Here is a 19,592-nt window from a genome sequence, read left to right as displayed (position 1 = left end):
GATTTTGGTAACTATGATTTCTTGATTTTTTTTTATTAGCGATTGGACATTAAATTCGCAAGACATTTGCTTCAAAGTCATTGTATCTTATTGGTGGTTGTGCCCTTTGAATGCATTGTCCCCTTTATAGGAGTGTTTTTTTTTAATTCTACTATCAAGGGTGCTTAAATGTTAAGTGTCTTCCTGTACTCTGTATTAAAAAAATATGATTACAAAAAATAATCGAGGACAGAGAAGCATTGCGATGCTGTGGATGGAGAAAGTGAGGCTGGTTCACTAGTTTGAGCCATCAGATTTTTCTAACATAAACCCTAAGTAGGTTTGAACAAGACCATGTGCAGCACGAGACACATATTTGTTTAAGTGTACGACGTGCGAACACATCATCTTACACCATTTTTATCAAACATTTAACTCACCATCCTGGAGATGCAGTGAAATATTACATGTGAGCCTCCGCAGAGTGCAAACATGTGCCGTGAGTTAGCGATGAAGGGATGCAGATGGGCCTGGAAACTTGATGTTTCCTGATGTTGGGTCGAGGACGACTTCACATTTAAACAACAGAAGACGACGCCAAAAAAAGTGTTTATTCCACAATCTGAACTGTGAGCGTGTTAATAAATACATGAGCCGGCCAACTTTTCAACGTGGTGCATGAGGTACATCGTCATACATGTTCTTGAAAACATTGAAGAAACCTTCACAGTTGGTTGAGTGCCTACGTTGGTCCTAACATTGTAAACGTTTAGCAGTGAGAGTGAAAGTCTGTGTGTTCTCACGTGGAAGGCTTTGGTCGTTCCTTTTTTTTTTTTTGTTTTTTTTCCCCGTCCTTTCAAACAGTCGTCAGAGTTGTCGTAACAACTCTAATATGCGCTTCAGCGTGTGACTTTGTGTGACACACTATAGTTCAAGATGATAAACAAACATCCTGTGTGACAAATGGCAAGCCGTGCTGAACAGACAATAGCATCATTTAAAGGTGAGTTGAATCAAGACTGGAAAAAATTAATCTCAGGCATATACATATTTTGGAGCCTTTCGGGTGCATTTGTGAAGCTCTCATTCAGAATGTTGCATGTGTGTGGCTGTGGTCCTGGTCTCTCTAAACTCCCATAGCAGAGCCGTGTGTGCGTGTGTGTGTGAGATGGAGGCAGTTGTGGTCCGTTGCACGTACAAACAAGACTAGTTGAGTGACGGCGAGCGCTCTGTGGTCCAAAGCAGCTCGATGTAGGGCCACTTAGTCTGGAGGCAGCGCTTAACTGGAGTGTCGTCAGTCCGTACCATGGGATCTTCAAACCCGAGCACCAAAGCGGTCCCTTCCACGTACTCTACCTGAAACACACATATATGAATGTCAGGTAAATTTAATGGGCTTTTACGGTACCTGGTCAAGTCTGAATTTAATTCAGTTTCATTTTATTTATGACAGAACCTTTACTCAACCTACAATGAAGGTATCTGTCAGGCTGGTAAAGTGGTATCGGAGTCGTAGTATCAGAGCATTTTTACCATGACTGTTATCGTTGATTGTCGGCGGTTGCGTCTTGAGTACACAACACACTATGAAGTGTGCGCACATATAGTTTTCTGGCTTGCACATCATAACTGAATACATGTACCCCATTTGAACAAGGCAAACGAAAAAGAAAATTACATTCCAAATAAAACTCTGAAATGAGTGCATCCCACACAAAAATCTCTGTGGTGATGAACAAACTAGAGGCCCAATGTTTTCCGGTGGGAAACAGTATGGCATGACTTAATTTTTTCCTCCCTGATATCAGATATGGACAGCGGCGCTATCAATCTTAATCCAGGCACTTCTAAAGTGGCGTGGGCTGAAATGTGGAGTGTTGAGACTATTTTAAAGGAGACACACCCACATGTGCAGCCACACACATATACCAGCTGCACGGCTGGGAATAATATTTTAAATAAAATACATTTCAGGAGCTGTTTTAGACATTTGAGTCTATGGAAATGTAATCGCCATTGCAACGTTAGAGGCGGCTTGGCGTGCATAAATGCATATGCTTCTGTCTGCTTGTGGTACGCCTCCTATGACTTCAGGTAGATGTCTGGGAGAGTTAAAAAAAAGTTGTTTCACAGACTCATCCACGCTGACAGCTGCAGAAAGTGATATTCTTGAGTACCAGGCTGGTCTGCAGTCGCAGACAAGCCCTACACACACTGACAGCCATCCATCAAACTAAGTCTGTCTAATAGGCCTGTCGGTGGGCATTTATCACAGCCGTGCTGTTGACACTCACCCTCTCTGCCGTAATGACTTTGAGGAACAGGAGGCAAAGCCATGGAGTTTTTGGCTGAGTGAACAAGCTATTAGGCTTGCAATGGCGACTGTTTATTCTGGAAGGGGCAGGTTACCGCCAACAGTGTGAGAGTGTGTGTCTGCGTGTGCATGAATAACGACAGGAGAATAAAGACATGCAACATGGATGGAGACAGACTAAGAGAAGGAAGCATCGCTAGCTTACCCTCTCGTTGTGGTTGGACTGTTTGAGTCCATTGTAGTGGTAGACGGGAAACGAGTCCGGGATTCCTGAATCCTGGAAGACGGGCCAGGTAACAGAGTGAAAAACATGCTGGAGAGAGTCTTTGGCTAGAACATAATGCTGAAGTGGAACATTTTTGACAGCAAATCCTGGCAGCAAACTCGCAATCCTGCGTGTTACATTCAAGTGTGTTTTTATCGCGCGGAAGCTAAATGCAACTCCGATTACTACATAACAGCCAAAATTAGGAACACAATGACACTTGTGCTGACTTTGGCGTAAAGGTGCGGGATGCTAAGAGGGTGTGTTGTCTGAGCGCGCGTCCAGTTTCTCATGTTTGTATGTCTTCACGTGAAATCGAAACCCTTAACCCAATCCCAAGTGTGTCTGCGTGTGCGTCCACTTGGCTAATGGCGGGATAATTTCTTTGCAGTTCTGAGCTGATCCTCTGGTGAGTCCCTAAAGCCCTGATCACTTTAACACAGTTCCGTCTATCTCTGCCTCATATAAAAAAAAAAAAAGGGAAGGCTTAACCGTTCTTTCTAAACTCTTTAGCAAGCAGCGTCATGTGATTGTGAACACACGCATAGATTTCACATGAGACACCGCAAGAATGTTTTGGCACAAAAGCCTTTGATTAGCTAGAACAGCACTTGGCCACCGACATCGATGCTTATGCGAAGGCGACCTCTATCTGATGATTTTTTTTCTGTGATAAGCACAAACAAATGTGGAGGGAAAAAACATTTGTGCATCTACCTTTTATACATACCTGATCAGGAAAAAATTCCAAGAGGAACGGGCCCAGAAGAATTATGCCCAAGTTCTCTGGATCCAGCTTGTTCTTCACCAGGCTGACACTGGAAGGGAAGGAGGAGGGGGGAAATTAAAAAAAAAAAAAAAAAAGGTTGTTAAGAACACAGGGAAACATCACGTCAGGTTCCAGTGAAGCCATGTTTTGGTGAGCGCCTGCGTGTTTTCGCGAGGACTGTGGTGCAACTAAATATACCACTTTCCAGACATTCCTGTGTGTTAGATCACGGTTATTATTATTATTACCGAGCAAAGAAAGAAAAAAAGACTCTTGTTCGATTGCCCTTTTAAGGCAGCAAGGAGAGAGTGGACACCAACTACATGCGAGTGTGTATACATGACGTGTTGGTTTCGAAGCGGACTGGATGTGATACGACGATGCGTGCAATTCGCTCCACGGAGCATGTTGCAGTTTTTCCCCTCGTGTCTGATCCATCCTCGAGTATGGTGCACTAACGAAATCAGCTGATGTATTTTCGGGAATTGGTGTATGATTTACAGTCATGCGTCAATTGGTTTCGATGTAGAGACACTGTGTCTTTATTGGGCAGCAGACTGAGGAAGTCACGCTAATTTCAACAGAACATTTGCTTGGCTTGTTTGAAAAGGCCAATGCGGTTTTGATGACATGAGCAGATAACGGTTAAGAATAGAGACAAGCGCAAAGAACATTTAGCCATACAGTAGCTTGTGAAATAAGACATTAAAGACAAAGTGTGAACATTCAAAATTTGTAGAGAGTTATGCTATTAAAATATTTTGGTTCATATTGAAGAAAATGTCCGTAGTTGCCATAGCGACACAGAATTAGCATTGGGAATCGGGTGTAAATTGGACTAACATTCCGGTGATGAATTTCAACCACCTTGCCATGTGGAAGCCGGCGCACATGAACGGCGCTACGGTTAATGTCTATGTTATTAAATACAAATAAATAAATAAACAATCACGATTATTTAGTAATGAAATCCCAATTCCTCATGTTTGCTGGAAGTGCCGAGGACGAAGCAGAGCCTCGGGGGATTGCGCCTTTTCTGTTGCCGGCCCTTCCCTATGGAATGAGCTTCCACTAAGTTTTAGGCAAGCCCCCTCTATGTCCACTTTTAAAATTGATTTGAAGACGCATTTGTATTCTTTAGCCTTTGACTCAACAGGTTCATTTTCCCTTGAAGGAACACGTCGTAAAAATTCACTAAAACGAACCCAAAACACGAACACGCTTGGGAGACTGAACAGACGTGATCAACTTCAAACAAAAAGACATTAACACCATTTACGGCTGAGACTTTCGACCATTTGATCACAAGCAACCGGGAGCTGACCATCACAGGAAATAATTAAAGAATGGGCACATTGTGAGGCACATGGAAAGAACTGCATGTCCTTGTTCTCCTGGTAATAAAAGTACAAAATGGTTTGTTTTAGACCAGCACCACCAACTAACTGAATATTATTCAATATGGTGGACTTGGGGCTGCTACATTTGTGTTGTGTGTGGCAAGCAGAGAGAAACGAGTCCCCCCCATGGTGTCCGTTGTTATGTTGTGATGTGTTGGCCATCTGGGGCTCTGCAGAGCACATCAGTGGTCCAAACACTCGACTATGCCCGGAGTCCCAGTGCAGGGCTTAAAACTCCTTGGTGGAAAACGTGCTCCTGTTTCAAGCGATGCTTTTAAGTGTTCCCTCTTTCTAACAGGCTTTCTTCCTGTCGTTAATGTTTTCCCTCTGAGCCTTAGATTCTGACTTTTTTTTTTTTTTTTAAGTCTTCCACAATGAGTCGGCTCTAGCTGTACTTTATAGAAGCCTGGTAGTGAAACGTGAGCCGGGCCGTTGACCTGACCTGGCCGTGACTTTGGAGTGGCAACTTTAGAAGAGCTACAGGTGCCACACAGACGCAGACGAGCAGCCGCGAAGAGCAGCCTCAAGACATGCAAGCACTTACTACTCTGGCTCTGAGACAAGGTCAAGGGCTTTCATCACTTCCTGGAGCAGAGAGTCTGGGATGAAGCCGTTATCTGGAGGGAGATGGATGAACAAGTCGGATCAGGACACAAATGTAGCTTACAAAAAAAGAAAAAAAGAGACCATCACCCATATTGCACTCATACAAACCATATGAGGATGAACTTGCGATGCGAGGCTAAATCACAACGCACATATACACCTTGCCCTTTCGCTCTGACCTACATTCCACGGCCATGATGATCACTTTACCTGCGAGGAGACGCTTTAAACGCTAACATGTGCTTCTGAAGGCGCGTCGGTCTGAATTTGGAATGTGACTCACTCAAACATGGACATGCAAGCTTAAGTGGGTTCTTGTTTGGATGCATGCCTTGTTTGTTTTAACTGCTTCTCTCAAACGACCCCACTTCACCCAGAAGAGGAGGCGGAAACAGTATTTATGAAGCGACGACCACAGAGAGTTTCATTTCTGCTGGGGAGGGGATGAGGGTGCCCCCCCCCCTCCCAACAACACATGGAGCCACGCCGACTCGGTGTGTGACTTGAGTAGATTTACAGCACATTACCGTGGCACTCAAGTGTGCTGATGCATGGCAATGGAGGCGTATCGCGCATGAATAATGTAGGCGATTACGCAGACTTGGGTGACCATCTAAATCTTGGCAGAATGTGACGGGTATCTTTAACCATTATAGACAAATTCTAATAAGCATATAGCCAAATCCATGCTTCTATGACGTGCACATATCGCTTGCATTGGCCAAATGGGAGGGATGTGAGACAATACCGGGGGATGTGGTGGGCTAAAATGACTGGAAGTGATTGCCGTGGATGCCAGGCCAAATTTTGAAACTGTCAAAACATTTACCACGCCAGGCATGGTGTGGATTAAACACTTAGGCGGTCGTAGTAAAACGGGGTGGGCAAAACGAAAAAACCTGACAGCATGTAATAGAAAACACGGTTGTAGGGATTGTCATGCGTCGTCCGCCGTGTTTGGGGCGCGTTTGTCAAACTCTGATAGCAACTTATGGTGTATCGTCACAGCATTTGATGACATACGAATATGGCGTGTGACATTGCAGGCGCCCTCTGGGAGAGACGACTGTCTTACACAGGAGGAAACACTCCCTATCCAAACCCATTCTTTGAATTGTTACTATCGCATGATTCTTTTCGTCCTTTCCCCCAGTAACCGGGAAGTGACAAGGAGGAAAAGAGTGGGATGGTTGACTCAGCTGTAAGAGGAGCTGAGCTCACCAACCTAAACAACAACAGTGGAGATGAGAGAGAAAAGTCGTTCTGGTTGTTGGAGAGGAAAAATATTGAAAAACCCAAATTGAGGAAGAAGAAAGGTGGGCGGTTATAAATCACTCGATAGGCGAGGAATGCTGCGTCGATTAGAGCATGACTCCTCGTACGGAGTGTGATGCCATGTAATAAATACTGTGCGCTGCAAGAATTGATTACCTTCAGGATCATATGACTGGAAGACCCTCCTTGCCTGCTCTGATGGACATTCTGGGCCGACGAGGGTCATCTCCTGTAGGCAAGAGGACACACATATTGCGTCATCGAGGGGAAGAAATGTGAAAAGTGAAAGACTGGATGACAAGAAGAATGTTTGACTTATAAGGGGAATGTATAAATGAAATGGATGTTGAGCGTCTGGCGAAGCAACAACGTGTAGAAACAGCTGTGTGCGTGTGTGACGGTGTGTGTGCGCAGTACACTGGTCATGTGTGTCTACGGCTGTGCAAGTGGCCAGTGTAATCACTGGAGTCTGCCAGGCTATTAACTGATTTTCTGATTAAGTCTGCCGACTTGTTTTTACTGCAAACACAATGAGGTAATCAAGTCCTACATATAAACATGATCCATGAGAAACTCTGCACTTTGTTTGTTGGTGAATTTCCCCCAGATAAGATTAGCAGTAAGCAAATACCCAACTGCAATTTTTGGATATTCATCCATTTTGATAGGTTCTGTAGGATATTAAATGGAGAGTACTTGAGTCCCGTCTTGACTCCCGTTTTATGGCGTTTCCAAATATGGATCTCAAATATCGAGAATGAACACACGTCTGTTATTGTTTTTCTTCAGATGTAAAAAAACGAGAACATAATAAATCATTTCAGAGGCGGGAAAGAACAGTTCCAAATAGCAGGCAATTTTGGCACAAACTCGGCAAGGATTTTAGCTTCCAACATGACACTGAACCCCAAAAAAATAAAATAAAATAAAATACAGAAGATTATGGAAGTTTTGATCCATGACGTTTCAGTCTGTAAAGCAACAGCATCAAACCGTAATATTTTAAATGAATACAATTTAAATTGCATGATATAATTCACGTAATTTTACAGAAAAAAAGAAAAAAATATATATAAAGTTGCTTGCAACTATGTGAAGCACATTGAGGTTGTTTTGTATGTGCAATATAAATAAAGCCTCCTTGGCTTGCCTTATGAAAAATGTTCACGAAGCTCTTCAATTTTATGTCCGCTATACTGTCCAATGCTGACATAAGGGAAACAAGGCAACATGGAAAGAAAGTAAAAATATCAAGTGGGCTTGAATAATCATTCAGCCAAGTGTAGTAAAAAAATAAAAAATGTAAAGAACTGTCATGACGAGACTTGGTGAGAAACGCAGACATTTCTTTGGGTGCCTCCATACGAGCCGGGTCGTGCATTTCTGATGACAAACACGACACTAACACAAAATATCGCAGGGCAATTGAAGCCAAGTCATTTAAGTTCTACTTGGCCTTTATTAAAGCTTGATCCAGGCGGGCTGCTAAGGTTTCACTGTCCACTTATTACAGTGCTCAGTGTTCACTCGGGAGGAAGACTGAGCAGAGATGACTCCCAGCTGCTTTTACTTCACATACAAAGAAAACAGACCAGTCGACACGGTGATCTGTCACACATACTATAGCCTGCCCTGAATTGTTAACATTATAGGCTTCATAAATCTGCTGGTAGATTTGTCATTACCGAAAAGTGTCTGTCCCGCGAGGAATATAAAATGAGACCGATTGTCACAAGAAAAGTCATTTTTATTGTTCTAAACGTCACTGGTTGAGGTTGGAAGTCATGTCATATGGACTATGTTGATTAACCGTAAACCTCATTAGTAATGTTTAGACAATTAGTCTCTTTGCAAGATCCAGAGGTGTAATGAACATGGGAAAACCAAGTTCAACTACAGTTTGTTGTCTTCCGGGACATTGCTGACCACTAAAACACCTAACGTGGTCATCAACATTTAAAAAAAAAAAATTAATAAATAAAATGAGGCTGCTGAGTAATATTACAAAGTTCACGAGTTCTTAAAACATGCTCACGAGGTAAAATAATGGCAGGCAAAATGACGGGACTGAGCGTGTGGGCGTTTGTGTGTGTGTGTGTGATGACAGCTCTGCTCGCTTGTCTTTTGATCTGCGTTTTATTAGAGGCCTGAGGAAGATGCTGCTGAGTTGGGAAACAGCGCAAACACACTCTACGGGGAGTGTGCGTGTGTATGTGTGTTTTTGTCTCTTCTTGGTGCCATCACATTACATTGCTGCGAGTGTGAGACGTAATTACCTGTTCGCTAACGTTTATTTGCTTGAAAGAACAACAACCATATCCTAGCAGCACACGTGGAGATTCTACAAATGATACTTAAAAGAAGTCATAACATCAACGGGGCCAACTGTGTATGTGTGTGGCCTTGAGGAACACATTCCATTCCCCACAGTCCCAACGTTTTGGCTGAAATCCTTGACCCTCTTCACAGAGCAACAACAAGCTTCGCAACACAGGAACAAAGTTAAGAAAACACAAGCTAAAAATCAAGCATGTCCTATTAAACTGACACTGACGTCAGACTGCCCCAAAAAAAAAAAAAAAAAAGTTTTTCGACCCTGTTTGATTTCATCAGAGTGTACATGGGCACCGAAAGTCAAATCTACAGAACACCCAATTGACTTTCTCTCACTCTACCTGTGGTTTGCCTTTTGAACGAGAAGTGCACTTGACTGCAGTTTACCTGCACTACTAAGGTACTTTCAAATTTGGAGTACTTCCGCTTTGTCCTCCACGCTTCCTTTTCCCCTGTTCGACCGACCCTTATCTTCACATGCAGGAAGCTACGTGACTAATTTCCCTCCGGTCCGCCCAAAGAGCTTTTGTATGTGCTGAGAGGCTTTGAGTGCCCATGCAGCAAGTCTGAAGGGATCCGTTTCAAGGCAACAAAGCCGAGATCTTGTCGACTGCCATGTCCCCCCCTCTCCCTCCAAAAAGGATCACTGCAAGACAGACTGAAAAGGTTTGCTCCATTGATGCACCTCCACTAACTCAATCAGGACATTGTAGCCTTTTTTTTTTTGGGGCTGCGTTTCAGGTATGGAGCAGTCTTGCATGTTAAAGATTGCCAGGTCAGAAAATAGCGGTGACACCACAGAAAGGGTGTAAAGCATTTTGATGGATCCTGTAACAAAGAACAATACACCAGGGAAAGGACGACTGATGCAGGACACACACGGCCTTTCAGCCTTCGACAATGTCCTTTGGTCCAACCCGTCAAAGATTATTAATGACTGTCAATGTACACCACTTGAAAGCATGTTATTTAGAAGAGACTATTGTTGCTTCGCTTTTAACGCCATATTATTGCAGGAGGCACAATGGTGTTTAAAAAAAAATAAATAAAAAAAAACAATAAATAAATAAATATCAAGGATGCTGGTCCACCTACTACTGAGGGGAGTTTAAGGATTCATTTATTTATTTTACAAGGGAGTAATGTTATTTGTTTAAATTTTGATTTTGGGCAAAAGTATTTTCCGCGGAATAAAATTGAATAAAAATAAAAAAAATAATTAAAAATCTAAGTAAATTGATTTTAAATTGATTAAATGTAAAAAAAATGTAATAAAATATAATTTTTTTTTTACAGAATATCGTTTTGAAACAAGTTTCATAAAATCATAAGAAAAAAAAACCAAGCTTTTACTCAACTGATCTCTAGTGAGGTATGTTGAAGTGATGATGGCTGTTTTGTGCATTTACTGGCATATTCTTATGAAAAAAAAAAACAATTTGTATAACCGCAGGGCTGGTCATCTATAGAGGTTAGCCTATACGTACAAGTTCCACATTAAAGCGAGATCTCAACTGTACCGTCAAATCAACTCCTGCAAATCAAGTTGATTCAACCTTCTAGACATTGAGTGACTGGTTAGATTTATCGCATTAGGTAATTTTATTTAATCTATCAGGATTGTGCCCCATCAAGAGGTATTCTTTTATTTAAACACAAAGCTCTCTACTAGGTCATTTCACATGCACATGCACGTCTGTTTCTGATGGCATGGCTTTAATAACCTTTTGTGGTTCTGCCAACACAGAGGAAAGAACTTGACATCAACTCTGTTTGCACTCTGCACATATGTTTTCTCTGTCTTGTACCAATCCTTGAAGAAAATTTGTAGCGTGTTTGTGTGTACATTCACAGAGAATTCTCAGGACACGGGGCACCGGTGAGGCTCTTCTCCCTGTTAGTAAATCACTGACCCAGGACATGACTACTGTACATAGCCATACACACACTTGTAACTCCCTCAAGAAGAATTACAGCAACATTCATCAATCACCAAAAAGAGTAAGGGTTGATGAAAAACGTCACCCACACATACACATGTGACCACAGCGGCTGTTCCTTGAAGGACATCCTCCTGACCCAATCCTTTCTCTCCTCTTCACTTCCCAATTGGGACCAATATGCTGAAGAGGTTTGTGGAAGTATTTTATTCAGACAAGAGAAATCTACAGTTGTAAAAGTTGTAATTTCTGGTGATCAAATTAAGGGCAAAATGAATCCTTTGAGAGAGAAGCACAAGATATGTAACATATAAAAGCTGTCTCATCCATCATCTTCACCTTTCTTTTTTTCCTGGCATCTCAAAAAATAGATCCAGTTAGAGTTCTTGCAAGCACACACAAGAGAATAATGTGTATGCGTACGGAGATGGTGGAATGGCCTTTGCGCATGTAGATTAGATTAAAAAAAAACTAAACAAAATAAAAACACTAATTCTATTAAGCTGATGGTCTAAAAAGCCACAGTCACACACTGGTGACAACTCCAGGGAATACACACCCATCCCCAATGGCCAGACAGAAGCAGCGACGGACACATCAGAAGCAGGGATCGGGTGTTCTGCTTTTGTTCGGATGTCTCTATATTGGGACTAAAAGCTACATTAGCAGGTAGTACAGATTTTGTAGCACAATGCCTGAGAAATCACAGCGCACTTCAAATAAGGCCCGAAAGCAGATTTACTGTCAAGCGGGGCCGTTTGAGGCTCACAGAGGTTGAGCACGTTAATGGTGGCAGAGCGTGGACAAAGACGTCGACAGCACGTCAGAAAACATGTACATGCATATATTCAGAGTACAAATGGATCCAGATGGGAATTTTCGAATCGCGTTCACTCACTTGAAGTCGTGCACCTGAACCGCACATGCATACACACACACACACAAACGTTAATCAGGATTAGGTTCCCAGCACTCAATGAAGAGTGTGTGACTGTATATGTTTTGTGAACGTGTCACTAACACCAGTGGAGCTGAGGCAATCGGGAAGCATGCATAACGACGTCTGGTCATCAATCAACCAACACATGATTCACTCGACTTGTACGCATGTAACTGAGCTTTTGATCAATGGCGTATTACGGGTGTGGTGTTGCTGTGAAGATGATTGCCTATTTTTGTATCTCTAGTAGTTTTTTTTCACCTCACAAGAACAAGGAGAATTAATTTGTTCCAAGGCAACCAGCCAGCTACATACGCAAGACACTCCAATATCTTGTGTTACATGTTCGGGGACAGAAAGCAGTCTGAACGCTGGATTGCCGTCATGGACACACACATGCACGCACATGGACACACACACTGAATTTGTGCAAGCAGAAATCTGAGGACATCTGGGCCTTTCATTGAAGTTGAAACAACAACAGTTGACCTCAGTATGAATGAGGACATTCCACACCAAGCGAGGTAGCATTGTGTGCATTTGCGTGTTTTTCTGTTAACGTGAAAATATCACAGTATCGTTTAACAAGTAACCTCTTAAGGAATTCAAGCAACATGGATCCAATGATCCTGTTCAGAATGATGGCAGGAGCTGGAGCCCATCACAACCCAGTTAGGACAAAGCACGCAACATCCTGGAATGATCTATGCCAGTCAATCGCAAGATAATTGTGAAGAGCACATTGAGCGGGAACGGATCTACCGCAAGCTGCACAAAAATCTTCAATATGACCCATTACAGTCCCAATGACTCAATGATGAAGCCCTCTGCCGCAATACCACATGAGGCAAAGGCTAAAGTGTTACAACATCAGGTGGAGCTGGTGGACATGTGGGCTGCACATCCACTTTCATTAGCGACAGTTTACAGTCAATCAGCACACTTGCAAGGCGAGTTGGGAGTCATAACTAATAGATTATGTGTAATTAGACCATTGAACATATTGCGCACGATTAGATTTTAGTCCCGACTTCCTTAGTACCTAGCAGACTGTGTATGATGATGTATTGTTACGGTCATCACAAACTTATGTGTGGATAAAAAAAAACAATACAGAAGAGCATTCTGATTATTTTACTATAATACTGATATTTTCCAGTCTTAACAATTACATCAGGTGGATCATTAACCTAAAAAAAAAAAAAAAAAAAAAAAGAAAAAGGAAATCACTCCTTCAGAGGCAGTTGTGTGGCCTTTCGGAAGTCTTGAGCTCATGTTAATAATAATTCGTCCCATCCACTGTCCGTGATCTCTTCCCACAAATGGACTCCAAACCTCACTCCAAACAAATACGAGCGTTTGTCCATCTCATTCAAACAAACTCAACTTGAGTGTCTTTTCAAGTTTTACATCACTAAAATGAAATTCCTTCCTTTCTGTTGCTTCAGTCCCTCCTCTCACAGCTAAGCAAAGAAACACTGCCTGACCTTAATTTTGGAAGACAAGAGTTTATTTGACTGACATTGACAACTAGTGCCTCTTGAAGCCTTGTTTGAGCTTCACTAAAGACTGCGGATTTATCCCTGCATTACTAAAATCAGAAGTGCTTTAGCGAAGAATGCCTTTGTGGTCAGTACAGCCACAAGTAATTATTACCACAATCAATAACGCTTTTATGTACTGTACATGTGTACGCCAGGCACGAGGATGAGACATGGTTACGGGTTTGCACCGTGACAAGCTCGTGTGTTTCTACATGCATGACAAAGATGTCACTACAGCTGTTGGGATAGGTCCACAATCCTTTAAAAAAAAAAAAAAAGGAACGTGGAAAGCCGAGAAACAACACTGGCCATATATGTCTCTTACACTCACTTTTACCTCCCTCTCACTGATATCTGACCTGCCTTTATTAAATCTGTTAAGTGGGTTCCATATTTTGGTTTTCCTAACCTGTCGAGGAGTCTGGCTTTTATTAAACATTGCGTGACATGTGTTTAGACAATTATGGAGCAGTGTATTGAACTTGCCTTTGTGAAAAACACAGAAAGGTGAGTTTCACTGCCAATGATCCAAATAGGGAACTTGGGCGACTTCAGGAACGCTCCCACCTGAAATAAACAAGAAGACAGAATGTGTTTAGAATGAATATTCATTTAATTTGTTATTCCTCACAATGTGTTTCAAATTTGACATGTGGTAAATAATTAGATTCACTTTAAATCTGAGACGTCACAAGCATTGAAGATTATTTCTCTGATCCGATGTTCAAAATGTCAGTTTAAATATAAATTGTGATTGGGATTGATGTTGGCCCTATTTCATTATGAAGATTTTTTTTTCCTTTCCTCCATCCATTTTCTTTACTAGTTCATCCTGTTTGGAGTCACAAGAAACTAGAGCCTAACCCATGTGACAACTTTTAGTCACAGGGCACATATTGTATAGAGCAGTGGTCCCCAACCTTTTACCCGCCGCAGACCAGTTCATGCAAGTCGCTAAATTCTGTGGTGAAGAGACATAAAATCATTCACACCGTCACAGAGTGGGGACTGAATCGAAGCCGCCTCAATCTAAGTCAATTAATTTCTTAATTAAGCACACCTGAATAACTCCACTCTAGCACGCATCACCTTGTTAATGAACATTTTATTATTTCCTTTTTGGTGATTATGTTGGCAATAACAAATAGCCCGAATTCTTCAGTTGTCACTCAAGCAAAATAGTTGTAAACATATTATATAATATATTGCCAATCAAATTTAAAGGGACAGTAGCAGCTTGTGGCTGTTGTTTCTAAACATACTTTCACACAGGAGCCTTCCAATTTTTTTTTTAATCAGTGACAGCAAAATATAATATGTACAAGCGCTACTGTACATGTATCAGTGAGGTTGTGTTTATTTTTATCCATAGAGATGTAAATATAGTGTGCATTTCAGTTAGGAAGTGTATATTTTGTTTTGTAACTGTACCTTGCAATAGCGTAGTGACTCCATGAGGGTGAGGAAGCCAACTGATGCTTGCTTATGAATACCGTGTAGCTCTGAAAATAAAGACGCGTAAATAAAGTGTGTAAAAAAAAATAAAAAATTAAATTGCAGCTGTATCAACATAAGCTTTAAACTACTGCCCTCTGGTGGACATGATTGCCAATGAAAAACTGGGCTGTGGGAGTGCTACTTTTTTGTGTTTATTAAAGAATAGTAAAGCAAGATTGTGCAGCTTCAAAATTATTGCATCATGTTTGTTTGGATGTTTTAGACAACTTTGAGTGTACTAAATATTTGCTGTCTTACTCATTCCAGAACACTCTCGATCACCATCCCAGACATTCGAGACTGCATGGCCAGTTACAAGGAGGTTCACCAGACTCTGACTGCAAAATTAAATAGACTATATGAATAAAGAACAGTTATGATGAAAGTAGAAATGTGTATGAGCATGCAATTCTGCATCATTTTTTGGGCCCAAGAGAGAAAATATGTTCTGGGACCTTCCATGGCCATGCACAGGGTCTACAAGGGGTTCCATCGTGTCCTGGATCTCATTCCTGATGTTCTCAATGCCCTGTAGAGACCAATAGTTTGACTTTTACTCTTTAGATTAGCCATCAAATGCATAAATTATTTAATCTTTTGGTTCCATAATCTTACTTTGGTGAGGATGACAGAGTAGAGGAAAAGCAAAACTCCACAGCACCCCCTCCAGGTATGGAAGAGAGAAAGCACCTCGGCTTGGAGATCTGACACGGACATCACAACATGCTTCCTGCAGGAGGGGAAAGAAAGAAAAAAATATTTTTCCAAACATATTAAATACCAATAATGTTACGTTTCATTCCATGAAACAACTTTAAAACCAATTATACATATTTGTTCAAAACTATGATTATACTGAACCTTGGAGCGTTACTAATTAACAGTAATGGATCTTCATTAGCATGCATGACTGCGGACTATGCTGGCAGCATGCCCGGTGATTTACGGTCAATACTGCTGGGGCAAACAATCACTGACTTTAGTTTGTATTTGTGTGTGTGTGGCTGTGTGGGAATGCTAAAAATTATACTTTAATAAATCAGGCAATCAATGAAAATGCTGAGCCTACAAAATGTGAGGCAAACGGTTAATTCAGTTGAAAGCATTTTTTTTTTCATATAGATTTGCATAGGAGGATGTACGATTCCTCCAAGAAACCCTGACTACTAAACAACTAAGTGCATCCGTGTCAAGCTAGCATGTATTAAAGGGGCCATAAATTTAAATATTTTTTTTCAACATGCTTGTATATAAACATTTGGATTTGTGTGCTTGTGTGAAATTATACAAAATGCCTTTTTTTGTGAGGGTCTCATGCCATAAAACGTGTCAGTAAGAAAGATGTTCTGATTTCGTCTAATTTAGATACAAACCAGACAACGAAGGCTGGACACATTAGCTGTGCTCCATTTATGTTTCTCACAGGCAAAGTAAAACGGCAAATAAAAAAGAAGGGCACTGCTGAATCCACTGGGAGCAAATTCGGGTTCAGTGTCCTTCTCAAGGACACTTTCACATGGTCACAAGAGTTGAGTTTGGAATTTACTACCTCCAGGTGTGGAGACAACCACTCAACCACTGAGTCATGCCGACCGAATAGACTACACAGAAACACTTTCATGTCATAGACAAAGAATACGCAGTGCTGAAATGCACAGATTAGCATTTGCTAAAAGGGTTATAAACACATCAGTGTTAATTAGTGCATCAAGAATATTACGAGTTATAAGCCCTAGCATGGTTGATTTTTTTTTTCTTTTTTCACTTTGTGTTGCGTTTATTTGTGTCAGCTGCATGTGCCACATGCCCGGTTCAGCACACAAATTGGCAAGTGTATTTCGGCAGCTCAGTGATGCTTACACAAGTGTGAATACAATCAACAGTTTTACTAACTACTCATTTTAAAACACCTTAGCACCAAGTTGTCATGGTAACGCAAAAGTAGTTGATTCTGTGTATTTTATTATTATTTTTTTTTTTTATCCTCGGGTGTTTTGACCAAAGTATGACACAACAATTTTTATGAAGACACATGAAAACTGTTTTCATTTGTGAAAAGAAAATCAGAATATGGCTTACTTTAAGATGCAAGTAGAGACAATGTGACACTTACTGAAGAACACTGTGAAATCGCTCAAAGCCAAGGTCTTCAGCAGCCAAAGCAGCTAAGTAGAAGAAAACAAACATACAGTGGATACAAAAAAAATATATGCACCCTTGCTCGAATGTCAAGGTTTTGTTTTATAAACAATGCATTATAGTGCTCAATTAAAAAAATATTTTAAAGTGTGCAAGTACAACTAAGGGGGGGAAATGTTTTTTGCACAAGCGCGCTCATTCACTTGTAACTGGGATGTGGCTGTTTTCACAATTCACCAATCACATTGAAACTCACGTTAACACAAACCTCAGTGTTGCGCCATAAAGTAAAACATTGTGAGGAAATGTCCACCACAACAGCTGAAATTTATTTGGGCTTAATCAGAGGCACTTAAAATGCTGGCAGGTTTCTGCGGACTCCCATTTAACATTGTTTTTAGAATGTGCTCATTCTTAGCACAGCCACATCACTGATATAGTTGTAGAACATGTTATAGCATTTGTTTTTATTACTCACTCTTTTGTGGAAAAAAATCAATTGAATGTGACATTTAATTTTTTTAACAAAACCTTGGCATTTGAACAAAAGTGTAAACTTTTTATATGCACTGTAAGCTTTGGTTTTAGAGCATGACACGGCAACAACTGATAATGAATAACAGTTAGTCGTTCAGAGTGCTATTCTTGTGAAGTGAGTGAGCATTGCTGTTTGAGTGTCATCTTTCTAAATCAGAGGATTGTAAGACAACAGACATGAAGACTCACTGGGTTGCTGCCCCTCTAGTGGTTGGCTGCTCTCTGGCGCTGGCATGTCCTGTGTTTGTGACTGGGTCTGTGCTTTCGTATGCGTGTGGCTATGCGGGCTCTGTCCCTTGGCCCACGACACAACGCAGAACCCTGTGGAGGTGCTGGAACTAGCCGACTCAAGGATTTCACTTAGGGCAGAACACAGGACAGCTTTCTGCTCCTCCTCTGAAAAGCACACATATTCATGCATAATTTAATATGCATACCGAGTGGTAATGGATCTTGGTTTGATGTACCTGTCATGTGTCTCCAGTTTGAAGTCTCTCGGTTAAAGAGGATAGTCTTTAAGAGGAAAGCCTGCAAGGAGAAGACAAAAGTCTACTGCAATAGGCTTGATGAATGCCGTTTGCCATGACCTCAGTCACCCTACTTTATATTTTACGCAGTCCATATTTTATATCAAGGGATTTAAAAAGGATCATCATACCTGTACAGGTACAATTACTGCACATGGCCCTCCTTCGAACTGCTCCAGTGCTGTGTGCTCATTCTCACTGAAGACAAACCCTGTAACCAAGACAAAACAAAAAAAATGTGTGCAAAAATAGTTATACAACGAAACAAGGATGGCAGAAATTGGTTGTGAATGATCACATGATGCATTTTGCAAAGATACAAGTCAGAAATAACGTAAATCAATTTCACATAAGTGGTGGTGAGGTACAAGAAAATGAGAAAATGCACTCAATCTACAATCAACATCCTACCTTGTGTCCATCTGCGAAAGATGGAGGCTGAAACTGCCCCGCTTGTTGGTCTCCCCCACACTAAATCCACCAGCTCTTTATTTAAGTCTGACATGACCAATTTCTCTGCAGGCAGACGCACAGCCACTCACTATGCAGGCCAACTGATATTTGTCGGGACCAATTTGCAAAATCTTTAGTCTGGTTGATAGTCCACTTCCCTGGGCAGGTAGAGCCTGTGGCATTGGCCACAAGCTACCTGCGGAACAAGGCAGTATTCCTCTCTGCGCTGGCAGGACGCTGGTTGGTACGAGGAATGACATCAACGTGGTTCCATCAACCTGCAGGTAGCATGAAAAACAAACAATATGAAGCAGGACATTACATAGGCAGAAGCTTTCTCATAAAAAATAAACAGAACTACACGCAGTATAGATAATGGAAACAAATGCACTTACCACATACAAGCAAATAAGCAGTTGCAAAGCTAGCTAATCGTTACAAGGGATGAATAACGAAAAGAAATGACGACAGCTGACAGGGGCAACACGATTGCGTGACTACCTTGTTTCATGCTTGTGCATTTGCTACGCGTATGAGACATTTTCAAGTCCAAATGTGTTTGATGGGTGATGATAACGCAAGTTAGCATTAGCATAACTACGAGTATCAGCTAACCTTAGTCTTGCTTAGCAAATCAAATTAATGACAGTGCAAGAATAATATGGTTATATATTGTTCGTCAATAGTCATAGAACGCGAAAACTAACTTACCAGCAGTACAAAGTCGATTAAGGTTCTCCTATTGATTGTGCAATGTCATTAATTTCAACGTCTCTGTCATTCGTATTTACAACCGAGTCAGAAACGCCTTTGCGTAAATGTAACGTGCTTATTCATTGGTTGAAATCCAGAAGAGATACAATGCGTCAGGGGTGCGTTCTCAACACGCTGTGCTATTGGTTCACACGCTTGTCATTTATGTGAATTTTAAAATTATAATAACAATAATCACACAAACCGGATATTACAAACGAGACATGTTTTTTTTTACTTTAATCCTGGCGGGCAAACATACATTAAGAACCCGGTACTTATTAGCCAAGAGCCACTGGCCCAAACCTCACCCGTGTAAA

General features: G+C 41.3%; 1 protein-coding gene across 1 annotated transcript; it reads right to left on the bottom strand.

Moving 5' to 3' along the window:
- Window positions 1–569: 569 nt before the first annotated feature.
- On the bottom strand, window positions 570–19,390 carry mindy3 (MINDY lysine 48 deubiquitinase 3). Its single transcript, XM_088307438.1, has 16 exons — window positions 19,231–19,390; window positions 18,478–18,797; window positions 18,198–18,277; window positions 18,007–18,067; window positions 17,729–17,935; window positions 16,977–17,028; window positions 15,479–15,593; window positions 15,319–15,392; window positions 15,122–15,201; window positions 14,798–14,868; window positions 13,853–13,933; window positions 6,765–6,837; window positions 5,272–5,344; window positions 3,289–3,376; window positions 2,499–2,570; window positions 570–1,335 (listed from the first exon to the last, which is right to left on the bottom strand). Exons 2-16 carry the CDS (start codon window positions 18,569–18,571, stop codon window positions 1,186–1,188), a joined length of 1,371 nt encoding a protein of 456 aa, XP_088163564.1. The 5' UTR covers window positions 18,572–18,797; window positions 19,231–19,390; the 3' UTR covers window positions 570–1,185.
- Between the last annotated feature and the right edge of the window lie 202 nt (window positions 19,391–19,592).

This window comes from Idiotropiscis lumnitzeri, chromosome 10, assembly GCF_059441095.1.
Source record: "Idiotropiscis lumnitzeri isolate Australia: NSW breed Sydney's pygmy pipehorse chromosome 10, RoL_Ilum_1.0, whole genome shotgun sequence".
Taxonomy (NCBI): Eukaryota; Metazoa; Chordata; class Actinopteri; order Syngnathiformes; family Syngnathidae; genus Idiotropiscis; species Idiotropiscis lumnitzeri.
The sequence above is the reverse complement of the archived record's forward strand: the minus strand, read 5'-3'. Positions and strand labels throughout refer to the sequence as shown.

What these genes read in the sequence shown, in the direction of transcription:
- mindy3 (XM_088307438.1), bottom strand. Translation starts at nt 18,571, where the DNA reads ATGTCAGACTTAAATAAAGAGCTGGTGGATTTAGTGTGGGGGAGACCA. An exon ending in TCGAGAGTGTTCTGGAATGA is followed by an intron (nt 14,869 to 15,121) that starts GTAAGACAGCAA and finishes CTTTATTTTCAG; the next exon opens with AGCTACACGGTATTCATAAG. An exon ending in TGGAATTTTTTCCTGATCAG is followed by an intron (nt 2,571 to 3,288) that starts GTATGTATAAAA and finishes CCCGTCTTCCAG; the next exon opens with GATTCAGGAATCCCGGACTC.